The sequence below is a fragment of the Geotrypetes seraphini genome, chromosome 5 (assembly GCF_902459505.1).
Source record: "Geotrypetes seraphini chromosome 5, aGeoSer1.1, whole genome shotgun sequence".
Taxonomy (NCBI): Eukaryota; Metazoa; Chordata; class Amphibia; order Gymnophiona; family Dermophiidae; genus Geotrypetes; species Geotrypetes seraphini.
Genome location: NC_047088.1, coordinates 204,098,361 through 204,120,528, shown reverse-complemented (window position 1 = coordinate 204,120,528; position 22,168 = coordinate 204,098,361). Strand labels below are relative to the sequence as shown.

Here is a 22,168-nt window from a genome sequence, read left to right as displayed (position 1 = left end):
CAACTGTTAATCAGTTCTCTATCTCCACCTGCTGGTCGATGTGAGCTATACCCACTAGTCTCTGGATTCATCTGCTGCTTTGCTATGGAAATGCATATTTTTTAAAATATGCAGGTACATTACAACTATGCCCCATGTACTGCACCATATGTAAATGCATATTTTTTAAAATATACAGGTACATTACAACTATGCCCCCTGAAAATATCTACATGTGAAATTTGTATATTTTGGGGTAATATTCTTAAAAGACCCTTTCCACAAGTAAAACAGACTTTAAAAATTAACTCTTTATGTGTATCTATACATTAAAGTGCAAGTATCCTGGTGAAACAATGAAGGAATCATTTCCACACAAATGTTTCTCCATTCTCCTAATTCTTCTCCACTGCTCAGATGATACTGTTTATGGACAGCACTGCAGAGTGCATGAGGATGCCACAAAGAATCCCACCAAAGAAGATGAATGGAAGCAGGACTTAGATAACAATGAGTAAGGATACAAGTTTTCAGGATTATTTCTCAGGCACAAATTTCAGCACAGCAAACTGGACTTGTCAGCTATGGATTGGCCACCTAGAGGTGCTTTATACAGCTAGTAAGCAGGGCACATCAAAGCAAACATCCACAATAAAGGGCTTCACCTTCTGCTAAGGAGTTACAAGAGAACCTGATTTGGGCTTCATCAGGTATACTATTTTTAATTTTTCTTCAACCAAAGCAATCAAAAATATCTACTGTGCTTTATTTAGAGGCTCAAAGAATGTTGGGAAATAACTGTCTTATCACATGGCTCAATCTTTGGTCAAGACAATGTTAATTCTGACAATGTGTAAGTAGATTCCAACCCTGAGCCTGGAAAGATCTGAACCACATAAAGCCCCCACCCCCCATCTAATAGCAAACCTGCAACAGGCTCTAAAGCCTGTACAGACACAAATTAGGTACAGAATGCATTTGTACTATAAAACTGGGCAATTTACTTTTGAATCAACTGTTGATTTCTACATTCCATTTCTTCTAAAGCGCTTGCCACCACCAGCACTTGCTGGGGTCCGAATTCATCTGCCATGAGAAGGACACCTGCTTCGAGTCTAAAAGACAAAAGTTAGAAAACATTCAACTTGGTGCATAAAATGCATTTCAAACTGGCCCACATACAGATATTTATTTTTATTTATTAAACTTATGGGTAAACATAGTCAAATGGATCACAAACATTAGAAAGCAGTACAAAAAATTCTGCCAGCACATCAACAATATAGTTATTCAAATGTATCATCAAAACAGGCAACAATAGAGTTATGCATAGGTATCAGAAAAATCATAAAGATATGAAGGTAAAAGAGTAGTTGTCTGCAACAATAGTTACCCATACTACAACACAAAGCATGAAGTTTGTCACCATCCCCCACAGTATTTTCTAAACCATAGGTCACCCAATCTGTCTCACACTTATTAGAGACTAACTTTCACAAAACCAACAGACCAACACATTCCTCCCACCCCCAATCCCTTTCATTCCCAAAGTGACATGCTAGACAAATTTAAATATCCCTAGTATACAACTCCAAAAACTTTTCCCTTAGTGCAACATAGTGTATTCTATCAGAGTGTTGCAAATTTCTGTATGTGTTAATCTCAAATTTAGCCAGTTCCCTTATCCGAGCCAGCTATTGTTATAAACAGGCCAAAATTACATTCTTAATTAGCAGTATTGCAGAAGCACCTTGGGCTATCAAAGGATCTTACGTACCCCGTAGTCCCACTCTAGTGGGTGATGTACCATGTGTGCTATCATAGGTAACTCTACTTGCCAAATGGTCAGAAGGCAACATTCAAGGAAGGAGGGCACATAAGAGTCCAAGACATGCTTGCAATTTATACAAGTATCACTTTCCCATAATCCATCTGTGCCCCCCATTTCCTTTGAAGATGATATCTGTGCAGAATTTTAAACTGACCCCCTCTTTTACAAAGCTGCGCAACAACAGCCCTGAAGCTCTTTAAATCTCTATGGGCTTCGGGGACGTTAGTGCAGCCACTAGTGCGGCTTTGTAAAAGAAGCTGTGAGTTTCCTGGAGATCTGTAGATTATGAGAACTCATAGATAACAGTAAAGAGTTCCATAAACTGATGATCAGTGAAAGAATAATTCAATCCTTGTTGCCATCCCAGGAAATGTTGAGTATGACCTCAAGAGTTTTCAGAATTTTCTATCTAATAATGATTTGTCGTAACTATTTACACAGTGTTTCCACATGTGAAACTAAACTCTTATCTTTGTGCCATTCATAATTTGACTCCATCCAAAGCACCAGGCCCTGATGGCATACTATCTGATTCTATAAAATATTCTCCAACTTCCTTATGCCCTATTTACACTTATACTATCAAGACTTATTTGCACATCCTGACCATATGGACCATCCTGACCATCCCTAAACCTAGCAGGAATCCTCATCTTGTCCAAAATTATCATCAAATATTAAAATCTATGCTAAATTGTTGTGTAATAGACTTGAACAATGTATTCAACCTCTGATACACACAGATCAGGCTGTTTTTTTAAAAATCAGATTTGGGTCTGATGATACTAGATTATTCTGACACAGGGCCGCCATCAGAAATTACTGGGCCCCTTACTGAGCAATCCTATTGGGCCCCCCACGCACCCCTTCTTCCATGGGCCGAATACACACATACTTTTCTCTGTCGCCGCACTCTTTGACCAAAAGATTCGTAAGCCTGCAACCACGTCAAGGTAGACTCTTTCAGCAGGGCCCTAACCTAACCTAAACTAAACTAATCTATACCTATCTATTCTAAACTAGCATATGTCTAATACTGAACTAATAACAAACTAACAAACATCTGCATAATAAATAACTAATAAATAATAGTGCTAGTAGCTATAATTCACTTTTGAATGTAAAATCTCAGTTAAGGATTTCTTTTGACCTTTGTAGGCCAGAAGTAGATCACAATTGCACAATATTTTTTGTAACAAGTATTAAATGTGTTTTTAAAAATACTGTAAGCTTAATAAATATATCAGAAAAAACTACACATCTGAGCGCATATCTGAACATACACATCTGCATGATCCCATCCTCCTCAGCTTGCCTATAGCTGCATCATGCATGTTAAAAATGTACGATATGTTGATATGTGCACCTTCCTTCCTTCCCATCCATCCTCCTCAGCCTGTCCTTACACATCCACAGCTGCATGTTAATGATGATGTATATGTTATGATGATAAATAAGTGCATATGAGCACATCATTAACATGCAGCTATGGATGAATATAAAAAAGAAACAATATTCTGTACAATTGTCAATTTATAAATCAGCGTCTTCTCCCCACTCTCTCTTCCCCATTTCCCTTCAGCGTCCTCAGCCCACTCTCTCTCCACTTTCCTTCAGCGCACGCACATAAAAACAAACAAGTAATTTATATCATTTTCATTCTATTCATTCATAGAAATTAAAGTCTAAATAATGCTAGTCACATAACAAAACATGATTTTACAAAAATAATTCCCTGCACAGTCAAGCCTGCAAGGATTACTAGATGTCTTTCAGCAGCTCCCCTCCCTCCCTCCCACCCCCTTACCTTTGTGGCCAAGTCAAAATGATCTACCAACAATAAAATTTTAAAAACACAAAGCACGCTGTACGCAGAGAAAATGTTAATTATCATTTATATTCCGCGAGTTTTCAAAGAGGTCAAGGCAGATGACTTTATGCAATGTCACCTCAGTAACAACTATACAAAAATAGACAAATATTCCCCCTCCCTTTTTACTAAAACGCGATAGCGGTTTTTAGCACAGGAAGCTGCGCTGAATGCCCCACACTGCTCTCAACGCTCATAGGCTCCCTGCGCTAAAAAACGCTATTGCGGTTTAGTAAAAGGGGGCCATAGTGCAAAATATAGACAGCATATATAAATTCTCAAAGCATACACATTTTGATCACTAAATTGAAAATAAAATCATTTTTCCTACCTTTGGTAATTTCATCAGTCTCTGGTTGCACTTTATTCTTCTGACTGTGCATCCAATATTTCTTCCCTTCTTTCAGCCTCCTGTATGCTTCCTCTCCTCCAGACCTCATTCCCTCCCCAAACTTTTTCTTTGTTTCACCCTGCCCCTTCTTTCTTTTTCTCTCTCTCCATACCCCCTTTCTTTCTGTATGTCTGTTTTTCTCTCTCTCTCACCCTGCCCCCTTCTTTCTTTCTCTCTCCACACCCTCTTTCGTTCTGTATGTCTGTCTTTCTCTCTCTCTCTCCGTGCCCCATTTTTCTTTGTTTCACCCTGCCCCCTTTCTTTCTTTCTGGCTTCCTGTCCCCCCCTTTCTTTCTTTCTCCATGCCCTCCCCTATGCTACCACCATTGGGAAAATGCTGCCACCGCCACTGGGGAATAGGCTGCCACTGCCGCCATTGTGAACAGGCCAGCGCTGAGTTCGCCCTGCTTCTCTTTCCCCGCGGGACCAACCAACTCTCGCCACCCGACATCAATTCTAACGTCGGAGCGGACGTTCTAGGCCAGCTAGGCAGCGATTGGCTGTCCCAGAACGTCCTCTCCGATGTCAGAATTGATGCGAATGGCGAGAGTTGGTCAGCCCCACAGGGAAAATCAGGGAGAACTTGGCGCCAGCCTGTTTCCGATGGCGGCGGTGGCACTCAAGTGGCTAAAGAGCCGCAGTTTGCCAGCCTAGGGAGAACACTGGAGGGTGGCCAGCGGACCGCCCCCCCACCCTCCCCCACCTTGATATGCCACTATGACCAAAAATTCTCGTTTCTTCTTTTCCCCGTGTACACAACCATCTCTTTCCCTCCCTTCCTCTCTCCCAAGTCCATGCCACCTTGGGTGTCTCCCAGTGCTCAATAACTAAAGCAGTGATGTCTGGATGAGGGAAAAAGGAGGTCTCAGCACTGAAGTCGCTCATGACCGTGCACTGGGAAGTGGAAGGCTGCACCTCCAGCTTCAATTCCTTAGCTGCATCCACTATAAAATGGTGGACAGAAACCAACTGAACAGCCAGTGCACCAAAGGGTCAGCAACCTGGTTGAGCATCAGAAATGCATCTTGGCTTCCGGACCCACACTGGGAACTGGATTTCTCCAGGTGATTCTCGGAACCCAGGGACAATAGAGGCATGGATTCTGATCTCCAATCCTGCCAGTCCAGCTCCAAGAGGTTGCTGGAACAAAGGCCTAGCCTGTTCTTTGGTGGGGAGGGCTCAGAAAGTGAAGACATTCCCTGGAATAGCTGCGACACACTCTCCGGCTGTGCAGTATAGCCTGGACCCGCTAAAAATATGAGATTCACAAAATTCCAGAGCAAAGCCTTGTGTAGAGGGGATAAAAAAGCCTTGCAGGACCTCCGACTGGGCTTCCATGGGTTCTAAGGACGTCACGCATCTGTGCTTCGCGCCTTCACTAATATGGGCTCCGGCCGGGGTTTTTTTTATCCATACCCACAGCAGTTCTCAAGCCCTTGATGACATGAATGGGGCTAAGCTCGAGGCTCCTGTGGCTTCCTCACGTGTGCCACAACATGTATGCTCCTCTGCTGACCATCCGGTGCAAACTTGACAAGAAATGGTATCTAAACACCGAGTAGTTCATCCATGTCGATTTAAGTAAAATCTAGGGGTTTTGAGGCAGAGTCTTCAGGAAAAAAAGATAGTTTAAAATTCAAGATGGCCACCACCAGCAAAAACAGCATATGGGACTTTTTTTGAAAAACACAAAAACAATGAAATAGGGGTTTTGGAGGTGAGGAAACTGAAATCTGACCCAGAAACCCTCAAAAATGATTTTATGAGCCCTCACCCCCCCTCCCCACCGATTTTACCATAGGAAATACTATTACTACTGCTTATCATTTCTATAGTGCTGCCAGATGTATGCAGTGCTGTATACTAAACATGTAAGAGAGAATCCCTGCTCAATAAAGCTTGCAATCTAATCAAAACAGATAAACGGTACAATTAGGGATTAGAGAATTCAGGGGTTAGCATGGGAATTTCTGCGAGTTGATGCCCACCACAGATTGCTGGACTCCAAGGTCAGGCTCTGGATAAGTGTTCTGAGGCATCTAGACCTTACCAGAGTTGCCCCCCCACCCCAAAGATCTAGAGACCGACACTGAATTGCTTAGATTATATTTGCAAAATGCAGGATATAAATGTGATAAATATGCTATTTCAGCTGGTGCTGATCCCAATGTCCCTTTCAGGTGATAGTGCTGCATGACCAAGGGGAGGGCTAATATGCAGCAAGCTCCCTGATACCCCAATACTTCTTACTCAGGGCACTCACAGCCTGTGCTTAAGCCTCTGAAAAAATGTCAGAAGGCGAGCTGGTTCCCAGGGTAACAGACCTCCAAGCTCTGAAGTGGCACACAGCAGATTGGATCCACAGGTCAACCCGAAGATTTGTTCCGCAAACTGCAATCCCAACTACGCAGAACCTGTGTCCTTTCCCAAGCAGAGAATCCCCAAATATGGGGTCTCAGGGCACCAAAGCCTCAGAAAAAAATGAACTTATAACTGAAAGTAAGAAAAACTAAGAGCAGATCAGAAACACCTCTGCACAGTTTGTTTTCAGAAGGAAAAACTGAAGGGGGCTCTCCACTCCACTGGGAATGAGGGAGGTGCTGAAAGCTACGATTTGACACACTTCTGAAAAGCCAGTTTGCGGCAATGGATTGCTCACCTAACATACGGACTCCTGTGTAAATGTAACAAATACATTTTAAAATGCCTACCTCCTTTAGGATATGCTCAATAAAAAGTTTGAAGGCTTGAGATAGATTTTGGTAATGTGACTGCTCTTCTTGAACAAACAATAACAGCAGACACCGATAGAGCTACACTCTTAGTATCATTCGTATTTGAGCAGGACGTTAATATGATTTTGAAATTGTATTTTAAAAATTCTCAAAAACTATTTGGGGAACAGAAAATATGGATATACCCTGATGTTGCTAAGACTACTCAAGAATGGAGGAAAGAATTTCTTTCTATGCGTCAAGAAACAATTAAATTAGGAACTACGTTTCTTTTAGGGCTCCTTTTACAAAGGTGTGCTAGGGCCTTAACATGCGCAACAGCGCGTGTTAAATTCCCGAGTGCGTAGCCACTACCGCCTCATTTTTAGGAGGTGGTAGATTTTCGGCTACCACACACTATAACGCGTGGTAATTTTGTGCATGCGCTAAAAACCCTAGCGCACCTTCGTAAAAGGAGTCCTTAGCATATCCCTGCAAGTGTTTGGTTAGGTATTTAGGAGACACCTTTTTTTCTCCAAACCATCTGAAGGAGTTTATAGATGTTAAGAAGACCGTTAAGGAATGATGAAAGAGGGATGTTGGAAAGTAAAAGCAGTTGTTTAGACACATTAAGCCTTTTTAAGTTAACCAATTTCCTTTTTTTTCACCTCTTGTATAGTTTGCCACTCTCCCAATATTGTGGTCTAAGAAGGGGATTATGATAGATTGATATTGTAAGACTGATTTTCAATGCCTTGATTTGATTTTCCTCCCTGTGTTTAATGGTGCAAGATGTACTCTTGTAAAGTTTAATTTAAAATTAGAAATAAATAAATAAAAGTTTGAAGGCGGACTGTGGGGCAGATGTCATTGACATACTGATCAGCAGCGTCACAGCCTTGCATGAGAAGATATTTGACAGCTCTCCTTCAATTAATTTGGGTCCAAAGTGGCCTTGACTTTAAAACAGTGAAGACCGCTGACATTGAATAAGTAAACTTTCATACAGTACAATTTATTTCAGTCTATGTTTGCAACAGGGAAAATAAACCTATAACTTACCTCTCTCTTACATCTGGCCCTGTGCAGGGTCCCACTGCCACAAATAATTTTGTGAAGCTGAAGGAATCATCACAGTTATCAATCATTTCAGTCAATCGCTGTCTGGCAAGTAGGCGAAACTCTGAATTACTGAACTGCAAATTTTGATACAGACCCAGAACGATGCTTAAATTTTCAACATCAGCTTCACTGTATTTCTTCAGGAGAATCTTGTTACATTTTTCTAACAAGGGATAAGAGCTGTGCTTGGTGTTGCGAAGAAACTGCAATATCCTCCTGACATCATTAAACCGAATGGAGTCGCAGGCATCTACGAGAAGCTCAGTCTTTTCTAGCAACCGATCTTGAAACCTCTGCGAGATGACACCAGATATGCTGACCATCAACACGGCTAAGACCCTGAAAAGTTTCACAGCAAGGTAAGTTTGGCAACTGTTTAACAATAAGCATCTGTTAAAATACTGTATACACTCGAATATAAACCGGGATTTTGGGGCCAAAAAATTGGCCCAAAAATGGGGGGGGTCCCATTTTATATTTGAGCCAATACACCTCCTTCCAAAATTACTGCAGGCCGCCGTGGCCAGACTCTGCACCCTGCCACCCTCCCTGTCCTAGCCTCATATCTCTACTGCCGATCGTTGGGGGAGGTGCAGTGGTTAGGAGCCAACTTTCCAAGTTCCTGCCCTGCTGTTAACTGGCTGCCATGAGTGTCTTCGGCTGTTGAGAAGAACGAGCAGGCGCGCAATTTGGCGCTGCTACTCAGTGCTGAACGGCTTCCTTAATGGTTCCCGTGCCTGCTCATGCTTCTCAGTGGCTGAAGACACTCATGGCAGCCAGTTAACAGGGGGCAGGAACTTGAAAAGTTTGCTCCTGCCTGCTGCACCTCCACCGGCGATCGGCAGTAGAGGTATGAGGCTAGGATAGGGAGGGGAGCAGGGTGCAGAGCCTGCGAGGGAGGGAGGGTACAGAGTCTGACGGGGAAGGAAGGAAGGGTGCAGTCTGACAGGGGAGGGAGGGAAGGAAGGGTGCTGAGCCTGACAAGGGAGGGAGGGAGAGAGGGAATGAAGGGTGCTGGGTGCAGAGTTTGACAGGGGAGGGAAGGAAGGAAGGAAGGGGACTGGGTGCAATGCCTGACAGGGCAGGGCACTTGAATATTAAGACGCCCGACTTATATTTGAGACAACCATTTTTCCTCCTTTTTGGGGGGAAAGGGGGAGGTCTTGCCTTAAATTTGGATCAACTTATATTTGAGTATATATGGTACATTGAACTTATGGCTCCATTCATACTTAAGCTGTGTTGCTCTCAGCAATAGCACACTGTGGGTTATGGCATACTGCTGGGAAGATTAAAACTCCATGTTTTGTACACATCGGCAAAGGTGGTCAGCTAAGAAGGGGAACTCACCAGTTGTGTCTCCAAATAGGAATAATGTTTATTTGTGTACTAATATGCACAAAACAAACCTAAGTCGGGGTATACTGGGTGCTAGATGTACTAAACAGGATCGGTAAGACCGCATGGGCCCACTCTGATCTGATTTTTGGCTGATTCTAAAAGAGCTATTGATGCACAAAAAATTGTGCATGTAAATGATTCATGTAGAGGTTCATCGTAATCCCCGTCTCTCCCATCCAATTGATCGCTGTGAGAGCAACTCTCACAAATGCGCAGAGCAAGCAGGGGAAGGCCAAACAGCTGAGGCAGGGGAACCTTTTTTCTTCTTTTTTAATGGACACAGATGTTGTGGGTGTGTTACACAAGCACAATATCTGTCTCATTAAAAAAAAAAAAAAAAAACCTTCCCCCTCCACTGATGATGGCTCTCCTTTAACTGGCCCAGGCGACCAAACCCCCTGCCGCAACAAAAATGGCAGGAGGAATGCCCATTCCCTCCTGCCCGGAACCCCCCTCCCCCCAACGACAGCAGCGAAATCAGCAGGAGAGATGCCCACTCCCTCCTGCCACCGGAGGCCCCTGCACACCAGGCACCACTCCCTGAACCATCCCCTACTCTCCCCCCTTTCCCCTAAAGGTAGAAGGGATGCCTCCCGTACCTTTGTCTGAAAAGAACAGCAAGGATGCTCGGTCCCTTAGGCGTCTGAGCCAATCAGGGCTTTAGGCCCCTCTCCATACATCACATGATGCATAGAGAAGGGGAAGGCCAGCCATTTTGGCTCGGCTGGCCTTGGAGTTGGAGGGACCGAGCCTCTCTCCTGCTCTCTTCAGAGAAAGGTACTGGGGGAGGGTGTTTGGGGGAGTATCTGGTGGCAGGAGGGAGTAGGCATCCCTCTTGCCTTTTTTTGGAGGTGAGGGGATGGTTCGGGGGGAGGGGGCCTGGCACTGTGGGAAGGGTCATCCCTCTTGCCAATTTTTTCTCACAGTGGGTGGTTGTCAGCATGGCAGGAGGGAGTAGGCATTCCTCCTGCCAATTTTCACTGATGTGGGAGAGAGGGGTCGGTCCCTGGTGCTGGTTCATTGGGGATATGTAAGAGAGGGTAGTCATCAGTGGGGGGTGGGGAGGGTTCTTTTTTTTTTTTTTTTAAACAGGGCAGATATTGTGCATTTGGAGCCCACACACAGCAAACGAAGATCAAACTTGTCCATGCACTCGTTTTATCAGTGGTCAGTTATGGATGCGAAAACTGGACACTACAAAAATAAGAGAGAAAGAAGATTTGACTCATTTGAGCTTTGGTGCTGGAGAAGGATTTTAGGCATGCCATGGACTGCCAGAAAAACTAACAAATAGATTCTGGAAGAAATCAAACTGGCTGGAGAAGGATATTAGGCATGCCTGACGTGACCATTTATTTTTTTCATCAAAACGATACATCTATTAATATTCAGTCCCACCCCCAATCCTGCCTTAGCCCCACCCCCAATTTCTTCCATTAATTTTTCATGTACACACAATATCTTATTATTTCATAACCATAAAATCTAAAAAAACACAAAGCACCCTATACGCAGAGAAAATGTTAATTATCATTTATATTTGTGGGGTTTCAAAGATGTCACCTCAGTAATTATAGAAAAATAGACAAATATAGTGCAAAATATAGACGGAATATATAAATTCTCAAAACTGACACATTTTGATCACTAAATTGAAAATAAAATCATTTTTCCTACCTTTGCTGTCTGGTGATTTCATGAGTCTCTGGTTGCATTTCCTTCTGACTGTGCATCCTTTCTTTCATTTCTTTCTGCACTCAGGCCCAACAATTGTCCCTTTCCATTCCCTCCCTCCTTCCTTCCTATGTCCTTAGTGCCCCCAGTGCCTCCTTCCTATGTCCTTAGTGTCCCCAGCGCCTCCTTCCTATGTCCTTAGTGCCCCCAGATCCAATGTCAGTTCTCCTTTGTACCAGGTAACCCTCTCTCTCCCTCCTCTGTTATGATCTTGCCTCTCTCTCTCTGCTCTTCCTCAGGGGCTCTCCCCCTCTGTCTGCACCTCCCAAAGTCCTGCTTCTGCCTCCTGTCTTTCCCCTTTAGTCCAGGCTTTTATCTCTCTAGTCTTTCTTCTACTTACAACCCCCCCTCTTCTCTGCCTCTTTCTCTCCTTCCTTCATCCCTCCTTCCTATGTCCCCCTCACTGCCTTCCAGCCTTTGTCCCACCCCCTCCCAAAAAGCCTGCCGGCCTACCTCCCCCAAAGCCAGCCTGCCTGCCTATCTCCTCCAGAGCCAGCCTGCCTGCCTGCCTCCCCCAAAGCAGCCTGCCTGCCTCCCCCAAAGCCTGCCTACCTACCTATCCCAAAGCCAGCCAACCAGCCTGCCTGCCTACCTATCTACCTCTCTGCCGCACAAAAGACAGCCAGCTTGGCTGCTTGCCTGCTACCTCCTTCTCCCTCCCCCACAGCAGAAAAAAAAGCCTACCTCCAGGCCCGATTTAAACTTCCCCCCAGTCCACCGCCGCTGCTCCTCTGCTTACCTCCCTGCCGCTAATTGCGCCCAGAAGCCTTCTTCCCGACATCAATTCTAACGTCGGAGAGGACGTTCCGGGCCAGCCAATCGCTGCTTGACTGGCCCGGAACATCCTCTCCGATGTCAGAATTGACGTCGGGAAGAAGGCTTCTGGGCGCGATTAGTGGCAGGGAGGTAAGCAGAGGAGCAGCGGCGGCGGACCTGGAGGGAGGCTTTTTTTTTTTTTGGTGCGGCAGGGAGGGACAGGAAGCGATCGCCTGTCTCATTGTCCCCGCGCACAGCTTCGGGACGCTGTCCCTGAAAACGGGACATTTTGGCGTCCCGAAGCTGTGTGTGGGGACAACGGGACAGGGGATCTGAAAATGGGACTGTCCCGTTCAAAACGGGATGAATGGTCACTTTAGGCATGCCATGGACCGCCAGAAGAACTAACAAGTCAATTTGGAAGAGATCAAACCGGCTATGTCACTCAAAGCCCAAATGATGACATTATGACTGTCTTATTTTGGTCACACCATCAGGAAAGAGAGATCACTGGATAAGGACATCATGTTTGGGAAGATTGAAGGAACCTGGTGAAGAGGGCGAACGATGGCTCGACATGCTGAAAACAACCATGGGGATGATTAAGGAGGACCTTTCTGATCTAGCACAAAACTGATTTCTTTTTAGATCCACAATTCATCAAGTTGCTAAGACTTGAGCACGAGTCAATGGCACCTAACAACAACAACCCCTCCCAAATGATTTCCAGCACCCATTGATCTGAAGAGACCTGAGTCCAAATCTGTCAGTACTCTGCTAACATAGAAAGAGGGAAGATGCCATATGGAAGAGAAAGAGAGGGCGGACACTGGATGGAAAGGGCAGAGAGGGTGGACAGTAGATGGAGGGGGTAGAGAGAGAGGGGTCAGAGGCTGGGTGGAAGGGGCAAAGAGAGAGGACAGATGTTGCATGGAAGAGAGAAAGGACAAACACCGAATAGAAAGAAGAGAGCGAAAAGAAGATGATTAAAGCAGAAACAACAAAAGGTAGAAAAAATTTTTTTGTTGTTTTACGTAGAATCAAGTAGTATTGTAACTGTATTGATTAAAGTTTATCAACAGGAAATGGAAATAAGGCAAATTTATTTATTTTTTTTTTGGACTAACTCCCTTTCCTCAGGTCAGGACAAGATACCATAACAGCAGTTTACTGTACTGTCTTGAAGAAAGTTTTAGCCTCTGAAAGCTAATTGCTACTAATTTGAAAAATGATTAGTCCAATAAAATGGTATTTTCTTATTTCTCATTATTTGTTTTATTTCTATTTGTTAATTTGTGAAGTGGTGATTGTTATGTAGCAATTTTTTTCAAATTTTACATCTACTGTCTTTATATTTTGCGCAGTATTAGGGGACAAGTCACTGTTTTTGTGGTGTTAACTTGTCTACATATTTCCATTTTTAGTTTGTGATAATTCCATATTGGGCAAGGGTGTATCTGTGTTCTGTGTGTATGAAAAGGACATGGTTTTCTGTTAGTATCGACTGTGCAGGATCTGGCTTCTTTAGTTTTACAAGGCGTGTGTTGGTGTTCTAGTGTTCACTGCGGTGTTTAAGATGCTGCCTTTTCCTAGGTGCACCCTTGTTGTGTAACTCATGGATTATTACTAAAAATAACTTTTTTATATAGAGGAGGGGGTTGTTAAAAAATGATCAGCACTGGCTGTCATATATACTAGGTACGCCACTGGATTTAATGACCCTATTCTAATTTTACTGTTGACTTAAGTGATGTTGCTCCCTCCCCCCCCCCGGCAGTATAAAGAATTAAAGTTGTATTAACATCAAGCAGCTTTCAAATGACATTATAAGCAAATATAAATAAAATATTTTTAATACATTGCTAATTATTACCTGCATCTTTACCTAAACTGTTTTGCCCTAGCTCTCACTTTGATCTTTATTTGCTACTTTTTTATTTTGCTGTAGTGCAAACACACAGGTCTCCTTCAAAGCTCAGTAACACATCTCCATAAATTATGTGGAAGAGGTCTGGAAGTGGGGGTCGCATCTATTTCATATCCTCAGTGAGACCTCAAGAAGGAACCAAGTGATCAAAACATTATTAGAGGTGCTGTAGAGCCATTTCTTGTATGACTGGATAAGCCATATTTATCTTTTTTGTTAGTTGTTTAAATTCATGCAGAAATAAATGACTAGATTGAACCTAAATACTTCATTAACGCATTTCCCTTTTTTAAACCTCTATACTATTTGAAAGAGGGCAAATATCTAATTATTCCCCTTCTAGAATTAGATATTTCTTAAATTTAGTAAAAATATTCTGGCACAAGTGTCAAACCTTATAAAAGGAAGTCATATTGAGCATTGGAAAATAATAATAATTAACTAATATAAATAATACACATTTAGGGCTCCTTTTACTAAGCTGCAATAGCAGTTTTAGCTTGTGCCTAGCGCGCGCAGATTTATCCCATGCGCTAGACACTAATGCCAGCATTGAGCTGGCGTTAGTTTCCCTGCGTAGCACAGGGGTTTGCGCGCGCTAATATTCTGCGCACGCTAAAAAATGCTAGCACACCTTAGTAAAAGAGGGGGTTAATTTTACTCACCACCAAATTTCCCCATCCCATCCCACCCGGCTACTTTTTCAAGCCACCTGGCTAGTAAAAATTTCTGGGGAGAACACTGGGATTCTGTACTGAAGCTGTTGTCCTCCTTTAGTTGAGAAACACTGCAGAAGGATGACACTCATATCTTTCAACTCCTCCCCTTCACCAGTAGAGAATAGCTCCCTTTTCTATTTTTCTTCTGAAGGCAAACTGAGAAGGTTTTGATCTGCTTCTTTTTATTATTTTCAGGTATTTTCCGGGGCTCTTCAGTCAGGGTCTAGGTCCCATGGAGCGTTTTGGTCTTATAGAATGGCTCTTGAGCGCACAGCACTAACTCATAAGTGTTACTTGGAGGTAGTCATAGCAACTTTCCTTAGAGCAAAGAAGCCTTCACAGTTTGCAGTTTACGCTATGGCCTGGAAAGCTTTCCAGTTATGGTGCTCTTAGCATACATCCCCATAGCTCTCTCCAGCCCCCCTCCTACTGCATGTGCACACCCACATACAAATAGCTCTCTCTCAATTACCACCATCAAACACCCCCTCACAGCAATATCCCCCCTAAAAAGATATTCTTTATATTATTTTAGAATAGGATGTATTTGAAAATTAATTTTCAAAAATTTTCTGAAAAAGAGTTTTGAATCATCTGAGAAAAAAAAATGTTCCTAAATAAACAAATTAAAAAAGGACTTTGGTACAGAATTGGATTAGAGATCAACATGTGTTATGTTTAAGGTGTTAGTACTGACTTTCCAGGTAATCAACTGTGGTATACCTTGGTATTTGTCAAGGGTGTTGACTGTTTATTGTCCTCAACGTCCTTTGAGATCAGGATCAGCAAATGCATCTTTCCACAGATGAGACACAATATGTGAAATATGCAGTGACCAGGGCACCTGCAATCTTGGGTAGCGAGAGTGAACCTTTGGAATGGTTTCACTGGTAATCTGAGATTGGTTGATAATCTACAGAAATTCAAGAACCTTTTGAAAACTTTGCTCAGATTTTTTTGTCTGGTGATTGAGGAGGGAACTGATATTATACAGTAAATATAGAGTTTAAAGTGATTTTTATTATGAGTTGTAATCTATTTTGTAAAGATGATGTTTTATGATTGTTTATGTATGTATTTTTGGAACCTGCTTAGGTGTAAGCAGGGAAAAATGCTTAAGTACCTGAATAAATTCATGTAAACCATCCTGAGCTCCCTTGGGAGAACGGTATAGAAAACTAAATTAATTGAATGAATAAGCGGGCTATAAATCTGTTAAACACACACAAATGGCAAATAACTGTTGTCTTCCTCTAATGTTACTACTAACCTTTCTACATCATAGAAATGACATACAGCTCCCAACATGTAACTAAAGAAACATATAACAGTTAAACATATCTACAGGTTTCAGCAGTTCTTTCATTACATGCCATATTTCAAGGGGTTCCCAAACTTATCCTGAAGGAATCCCAGTCAGTCAGGATTTCAGGATATCCACAATGACTATGCATGAGATAGATTTGCATACCAAAGAGGCAGAGTATGCAGACTGATCTCTTACATATTCATTGTGGACATCCCAAAAAACTGACTGTCTGGGGTTATATCAATTTCCAGGCAAAAGTTCTGTCATCAGACTGGCAATTACCGTACATCCTGTTGCATATCCAGGTTCCTGTTGACACTGTCTGCTATTTTACCCATTAAGGGACTATAGTGCATTTGTTGGTCAGTCAGACATACAGAAAACTTGGACAGTCCTGTCATGTTGAACCTATGACAAAGTATTAAGTAAAACAAAACTATGAACATTTAATATGATCATCCATTTCAAAACACAATGTCAGAAATATAAAGAATACCAATTAAAATAATTACTGCTTTATATCTGATTGCCAGATCTACAGCTACAATGGGAGCAACTGACATACAGGACAGAAAACAAATCTGGCAATAAGCTGAGATGACTGCAAAAATGGAAGGGTCAGGAGTAAAGAAGAGAAGGGAGTGAAGAGAAAGGAAAAAGAAGACAGATAGTATGAGGGCATGTTAAAACGTAACAGCAAATTGACAGGATTTCATTAAAAGAACACCCCTGGCATTTCAATCTCCCACATAGCGAAGATATATTCTTAGAGGAAATGTTGACACTGCCCAATAGATGACATGGAATGCTTAATCAATAGGGCACCATATAAAAAATGGCAGCGCTATTTACACGGTACAGGAGCCGCGAGCAGTCATCAGATTTAGTGATCGGAGTGTGTGAAACCTCATGAAATTCATAGAAGAATGCTGCAAAATTACGGAGATGCCTACAATGGCGAGAAAAGAGTGTACAAGTGGTTATATGAATTTAAAAATGGGCGAACATCAATCCCCAATAAGGAACACTCTGGTCGTCCCAGCAAGGCCTTAACTATGAGAAGGTGGGTTCTGCTGTCGCCATTATTCATGAGAGATGGCAACCAGAACTGTTCGTAGTACTCAAGGTGAAGTTTCACCATGGAGTGGTGAGGAGTAGAGAACAAACAGTAGAATCTGCCTTCACACAAGTGAACAACAAACAAAACAAGAAAGGTGACCAATTGGTGCTCAAGCTCTTTTATTTTGATGGACTCGACACGATCGTGTTTCGGCCCACTCCTTTTTGAACCAACATATACTGCTGACTGCTGCTCAGAGAACCAGCGTTTGTTGACTGGAAAAATTTTGTGGATTTTGTACGTTTAAACCATCATAATTTAATTATAAGATTCCTGAGGCAGGCCCTTGTGGGCCGAAACATGATCGTGTTGAGTCCATCAAAATAAAAGAGCTTGAGCACTAATTGGTCACCTTTCTTGTTTTGTTTGCAAAGTAGAGAATGACATGGAAATGAATTTGTTCCAGCGGGATCTCAATATCCCTGTCCCATCCCCACAATTTCTATCCCTGTCTCTGTCCTTGTCCCATTCCTGCAAGCTGTGTCCTCATTTGCACAAGCCTTGAACATTTTAAAATCATAAGTTCAAGTAGCCCATGTTGATAAATTTCCATTCTAAGTGTCCAAGGGCTACTGTTAAGATGGGTTATTTTACTGTTAACCCTCGTTAGTAATAATTAGCTCTCATTGCATAATATGGGACCTGTGCTAAAATGGCATGAGATAATGGCAAAATAACCCATCTTAATGGTAGCCCATGTGCTTCTGTGCTCTCTGCAATGCAAGTTAACTGAGGACTGTAAAGATGGACAGAAGAGTATCTAGGAAGAAAGAGAAGGGCAACCTCACCCACACAAAAAAAAAACTTTAAAAGTGAAAGGAAAATCATTTGTAAGAAGTATAGTTATTGTGATTAATTGCAATTAAAAATTGAGCAATTTTCATTTGAGGTCCTGAAGACCTCCAAGAAAATCTACTTTCCAAAGCCCCACTTCAAAACATCCACCTCCCTCCAGAAGGTCCCCACAAATACATCCTGCCTCTTGAAGAGTTCCACCTCAAGAATAACCCCTCTCCAAAAGCATCTATACATCAGCAGAAGCCCTCCTCCAAACAGGATAATCCCCTTTCCCGAAGGACTCCTCTCCCTAAGAGCATTCACCCTTCTTGAGGCCCCTCCAGAGCATCTTCTCCTCCAGGAGCCCCCCCCCCCCCACACACACACACAAGAGCACACCACCTGGAAGACCCTCTTTGAAAGATATCCATTCCCTCTCCCAGAGGACCATCCATTCTCCCTAAGCCTATTTTAAGAATGATCTGTTTGTCTACGGGCAAAGGCGCACAGGAGCGATATCCAGTCTCTGATCTCTGTAATGTTATAGCTTCAAAATGGCAACCACAACTTCTCATAAGATTACCACTAGAGGTGGCAGCAGCAGCTGATGTGAAGCCAGAAACAGCATGGGCAGGACCTTATGAATCTTACCCTTAAACCACCAAGGAATATTTTATCAAGGCATGGGTGATGGTGGGGGTAGCTATGGGGGGAATTAAGGGGTCTTTGGGAGTGAGGATCTTATGGGCAGGTGGATCTGAATTCAACCTGTTGCCATGGAATCATACACACTATTCACTGTTAATTTTTCTGAATTAAATCACCCTCGTTAATAGCAATTAATCAAAATATAAACATTAAAATAGCAAAAAGGAAAGAGGGGAAAGGCAAATAGGTGAAAAATAATTAACCTGATTCCTAACATTTCAGCTGACTTACATTTTATAAATACTTTTCCACCATTACAAGGAATATATAGATACATTTTGATGCCCTTTGTTTAAAATAAAACAGATAAACAACGCTTAACAGTCTTGTGAACTGCTGTGAGAAGAACTCAAGTTTCATACCCAGTTCTAGCTATCACTCCCCACGCTAGTTGATGCTGTGGAAATAGTGTTCACAGACCCAGCAGGGAAGGGAAGAGAAAAGGAATTTCCAGATCACTCAGTGATATTTACAGGCTGCAATTAGGTGAAACCCATGGGAAGATTATGTATTTACCTTGTTAATCTTCTTTCTAGGAGAGAGGAACATCAGTCTTGAACCACTGGGTTTATACCCCTTCAACCATGGTGTGTGTGTGTGGAGAGAGCCTTATTTGCATTTTTTTGCTCCGCCTCCCTTCTCCCTTGACTGCCCTGTACTCCTCAGTTAGTATCAACGCAAGTGGTCAGCCCTGGAGAATAAACAAAAAAGGGAGGGGCACGGGGACTCTCCCCAAGAAACAAGTCTGTTCTGCTCATAACACTACAAAAAAACATTAACAATGATGAACACTTTATAACCAATAACAAAACGGAACACAGTTCACCTACTTAAGTGTAGCCTCCGTTAATAGTTACCGATTCTTGTGGATATTCTTGAGATAGGTGAGCCTCTCTTATAAAAGCTCCTGCTAGAGGCCATGAAAGCAGCAAACTGTCCAGTGCTACAGAAAAGTCTGAGACAGAAAGGCAGGCTAGGAATCATCTGACAGGAATGTCAAGTTTTGAAGACTGCCGTATCTCCTAGAAAGAAGATTAACAAAGTAGGTATATAATCTTCCCTTCTAGGTCAATAGGAACATCAGTCTTGAACCACTGGGACATAACAAAGTAGTCCCTGGAATATATGGTGGGACAGATGAGCCTGTTGACAGCACTGAAGCTCCGAAAGCAGTATCTAATCTTGCCGCTATAAAATTTTGTAAAAGTATTGAGAGAGGACCAAGTGGCCAAGTTTCAAGCTTATTTTAAGTTTGATGAATCGCTTATTTAGCTTTACTAAGTGAGGTATAAAATTGATAAAAATATAAACATATATTTAGACATACAATTTAGAATTTAGAATAATGGGTTAGACAAATAGACTTACAGACCGACAAATACAAAAGGTAAGAGGGAACAGAACTACAATTCAGTATTTTTAAAGTACAGAGGAGAACCATATATGGAGAAAACAATAGGGAGGGAAGAGTGCAATCAAAGAAGGAAACTAATATAAAGTTTAAACATAATTTAAAGATTAAAAGCATCTTTAAAAAGAAAACTTTTTAAATTACTTTTAAAATGACTCAAATCGTTTTCCTCTCTTAAATGCTGAAGCATGGCGTTCCAAAGCTGCAGTGCCATCACTGAAAATATATCATGTTGTCGTGTTCCAATAACTTTCAAAGAGGGGACTGCTATAAGTTTTTGATTAGTAGACCGGAGAGAACGTGAAATGCTATAAGGGATGAGTAATTTATCAATAAATTGAGGTTCATTAGTAGAAAGGGTTTTGAATACTAATAATAAAATTTTGAAGGTAAAACAAATCTATTCTGTGGACACTGCCTTGGACTCTACCAATGAGGAAGCGATACCTCTGACTTTCTTGAAGGTCCACTCCACTAGGAGTATCTTACCTCTCCCAATCTAAGCTGATGAAATAGCCTTTCAAATCAATCTAGAAATGGTCTCTATTGAAAACGCTTGACCCCGGAGGCTAGTCCCCACTAACATAAGAACATAAGAATTGCCGCTGCTGGGTCAGACCAGGTCAAAGACCAGTGCTCTAAATGAGTCCAGCCTCACTAAAGAGATGATCTGACAGCCAAAACTGAGTCACTTCTAGGTAGTGCAGCAACACTCTGTGCATGTCTAGCAATTTCATGAAGGCATACAAACAGGCAACCGGACCTCTTGGTCAACATGAAAGCCGGACACTACCTTCAGCAAAAAGGATGGGACTGTCTCCGATATTCTGAGGAAAGGTTCCCTGCAGGATAGAGCTGGCAGTTCCAATTCTCGTCATGCAGACATGGTAGCCACCAAAACTGCTGCTTTCACAGTGACGTCCATTACTGATGCCGTCTCCAATGGCTTATATGGAGCTCTGGCTAGAGCAAGTAGGATGAAATTCAGATTCCAGTCTGGGAAAGGGTGTCATACTGGTGGATTCAGATATAATGCTCCCTTTAAATATCTGAATATATCTGGATGAGAAGCCAATGTTCCTTTGTTGATCAGAGCTCTGAAGCATGAGAGACCCATGATTTGTACTTTAAGGAAGCTCACTGCAAGACATTTTTCAAGTCCTTCCTGAAGAAATGCTAGCACCAGTGCAGTCAGGGCTGTAATTGGGTCATTGTACACCAGGCTTTCGCATAGGCTAACAGCGTTGTTTGCTTTTTGAACTGCAGAAGAATAGCAATGACCACTTCCGAACAGCCTTTGCATGCTAATGCTGAGAGCTCAACAACCTTGATGTAAGGCCAAAGCAGTCTGGATTTTCAAGGGTAATATAGGGTCCTACATTAGCAAGCTGGGATGACAAGGTAGTCTGAGACTAGATCCGCATACCATGGGCATCTCGGCCAATCCAGCATTACCAGGACTATCATTCCTTGATGGTCCATTATCCTTTGCAGGATTCTGCCTATCATGGGCCACAGAGGGAAGACATACAGCAGCCCCTCCTGGGGCCATGGTGAACCAGAATGTCCAAGCCGTTGCTTCTGAGCTCATATCTTTGGCTGAAAAAGAAATCCGCAGCAGCAATTTTGGAGTTACACTGGGGTTCAAAAAACAGCAATTTTAGGATTTTAGGGGTGGGGGACCCTGGCTCTTATCCCAGAACTAAAAAAAACACCACTTTTAGAGACAACCTTCCCCCCTCCCTGGATTTTCTTTTATGGGCTGTCAGCCCTATACTCACTGTGCAATGCTTTGTGCTCAGAGTTGCATAGGCTGAGGCTGTAGCCAGCTGAAGGGGAGAACATTTGCATTAAGCAAGCTGGAAAACCAGACTGCTTGCTTCTTCCGACTGCCTCTTAGTCCCTCCAGTGGGACCGAGACCTCAACCCCCCTACTGAAACTTGTGTGTGCGTTGGAAGAAGGAATGCAATCAGCCGTGATCATGGAAAAAAAATGCCACAGAGCTGGTCAGCCTGCACTCAAGCCCACTGTGGACAGAACCTGGGGTGAGCCATGCTCCCAAGGGACTGGTCCCCAAGCTTCTGAACCATTAGTGCAGGCTGGCCAAGCATGTGCCCTGCAATGCAGGCAGCCATTTGACTACAGACTTCCGACCTGATAGTCTGTGCTGTCCTGTAGCCAGAGATGTCCTGAGACCAGGATCCTCTGCAGCACTGAAAAGCCTCTTGACCAAATGATAAAAAACCTGAAGAATAAAGAAATAAACATGAGCAAAATAGACACCTCGCCTCCATGGAGAAGGGAGGCAGTCCATGGAGAAGGGAGGCAGAGTGGAAAAATGCAAAATGAGACTCTCCTTACACACCCCACGGGTAAAGATGCATAAACCCAGTGGTTC

General features: G+C 42.7%; 1 protein-coding gene across 5 annotated transcripts in view; it reads right to left on the bottom strand.

Annotated features, from left to right (window-relative positions):
* The window catches only part of FASTKD1 (FAST kinase domains 1), a 134,639-nt gene that overhangs the window by 84,094 nt on the left and 28,377 nt on the right, over positions 1–22,168 (bottom strand). For 4 of the 5 annotated variants that reach the window (XR_004539471.1, XM_033944707.1, XM_033944706.1 and 1 more), the window contains 3 exons: positions 16,036–16,161; positions 7,848–8,246; positions 984–1,094 (listed from right to left, as the gene is read on the bottom strand). Coding sequence is in view for 4 of the 5 variants with exons in the window: in XM_033944707.1 (XP_033800598.1) it covers positions 984–1,094; positions 7,848–8,246; positions 16,036–16,161 (636 nt within the window). In the remaining variant the exon portion in view is untranslated. The remainder of the gene's footprint in view (positions 1–983; positions 1,095–7,847; positions 8,247–16,035; positions 16,162–22,168) is intronic. The other variant, XM_033944708.1, reaches the window with a different exon arrangement.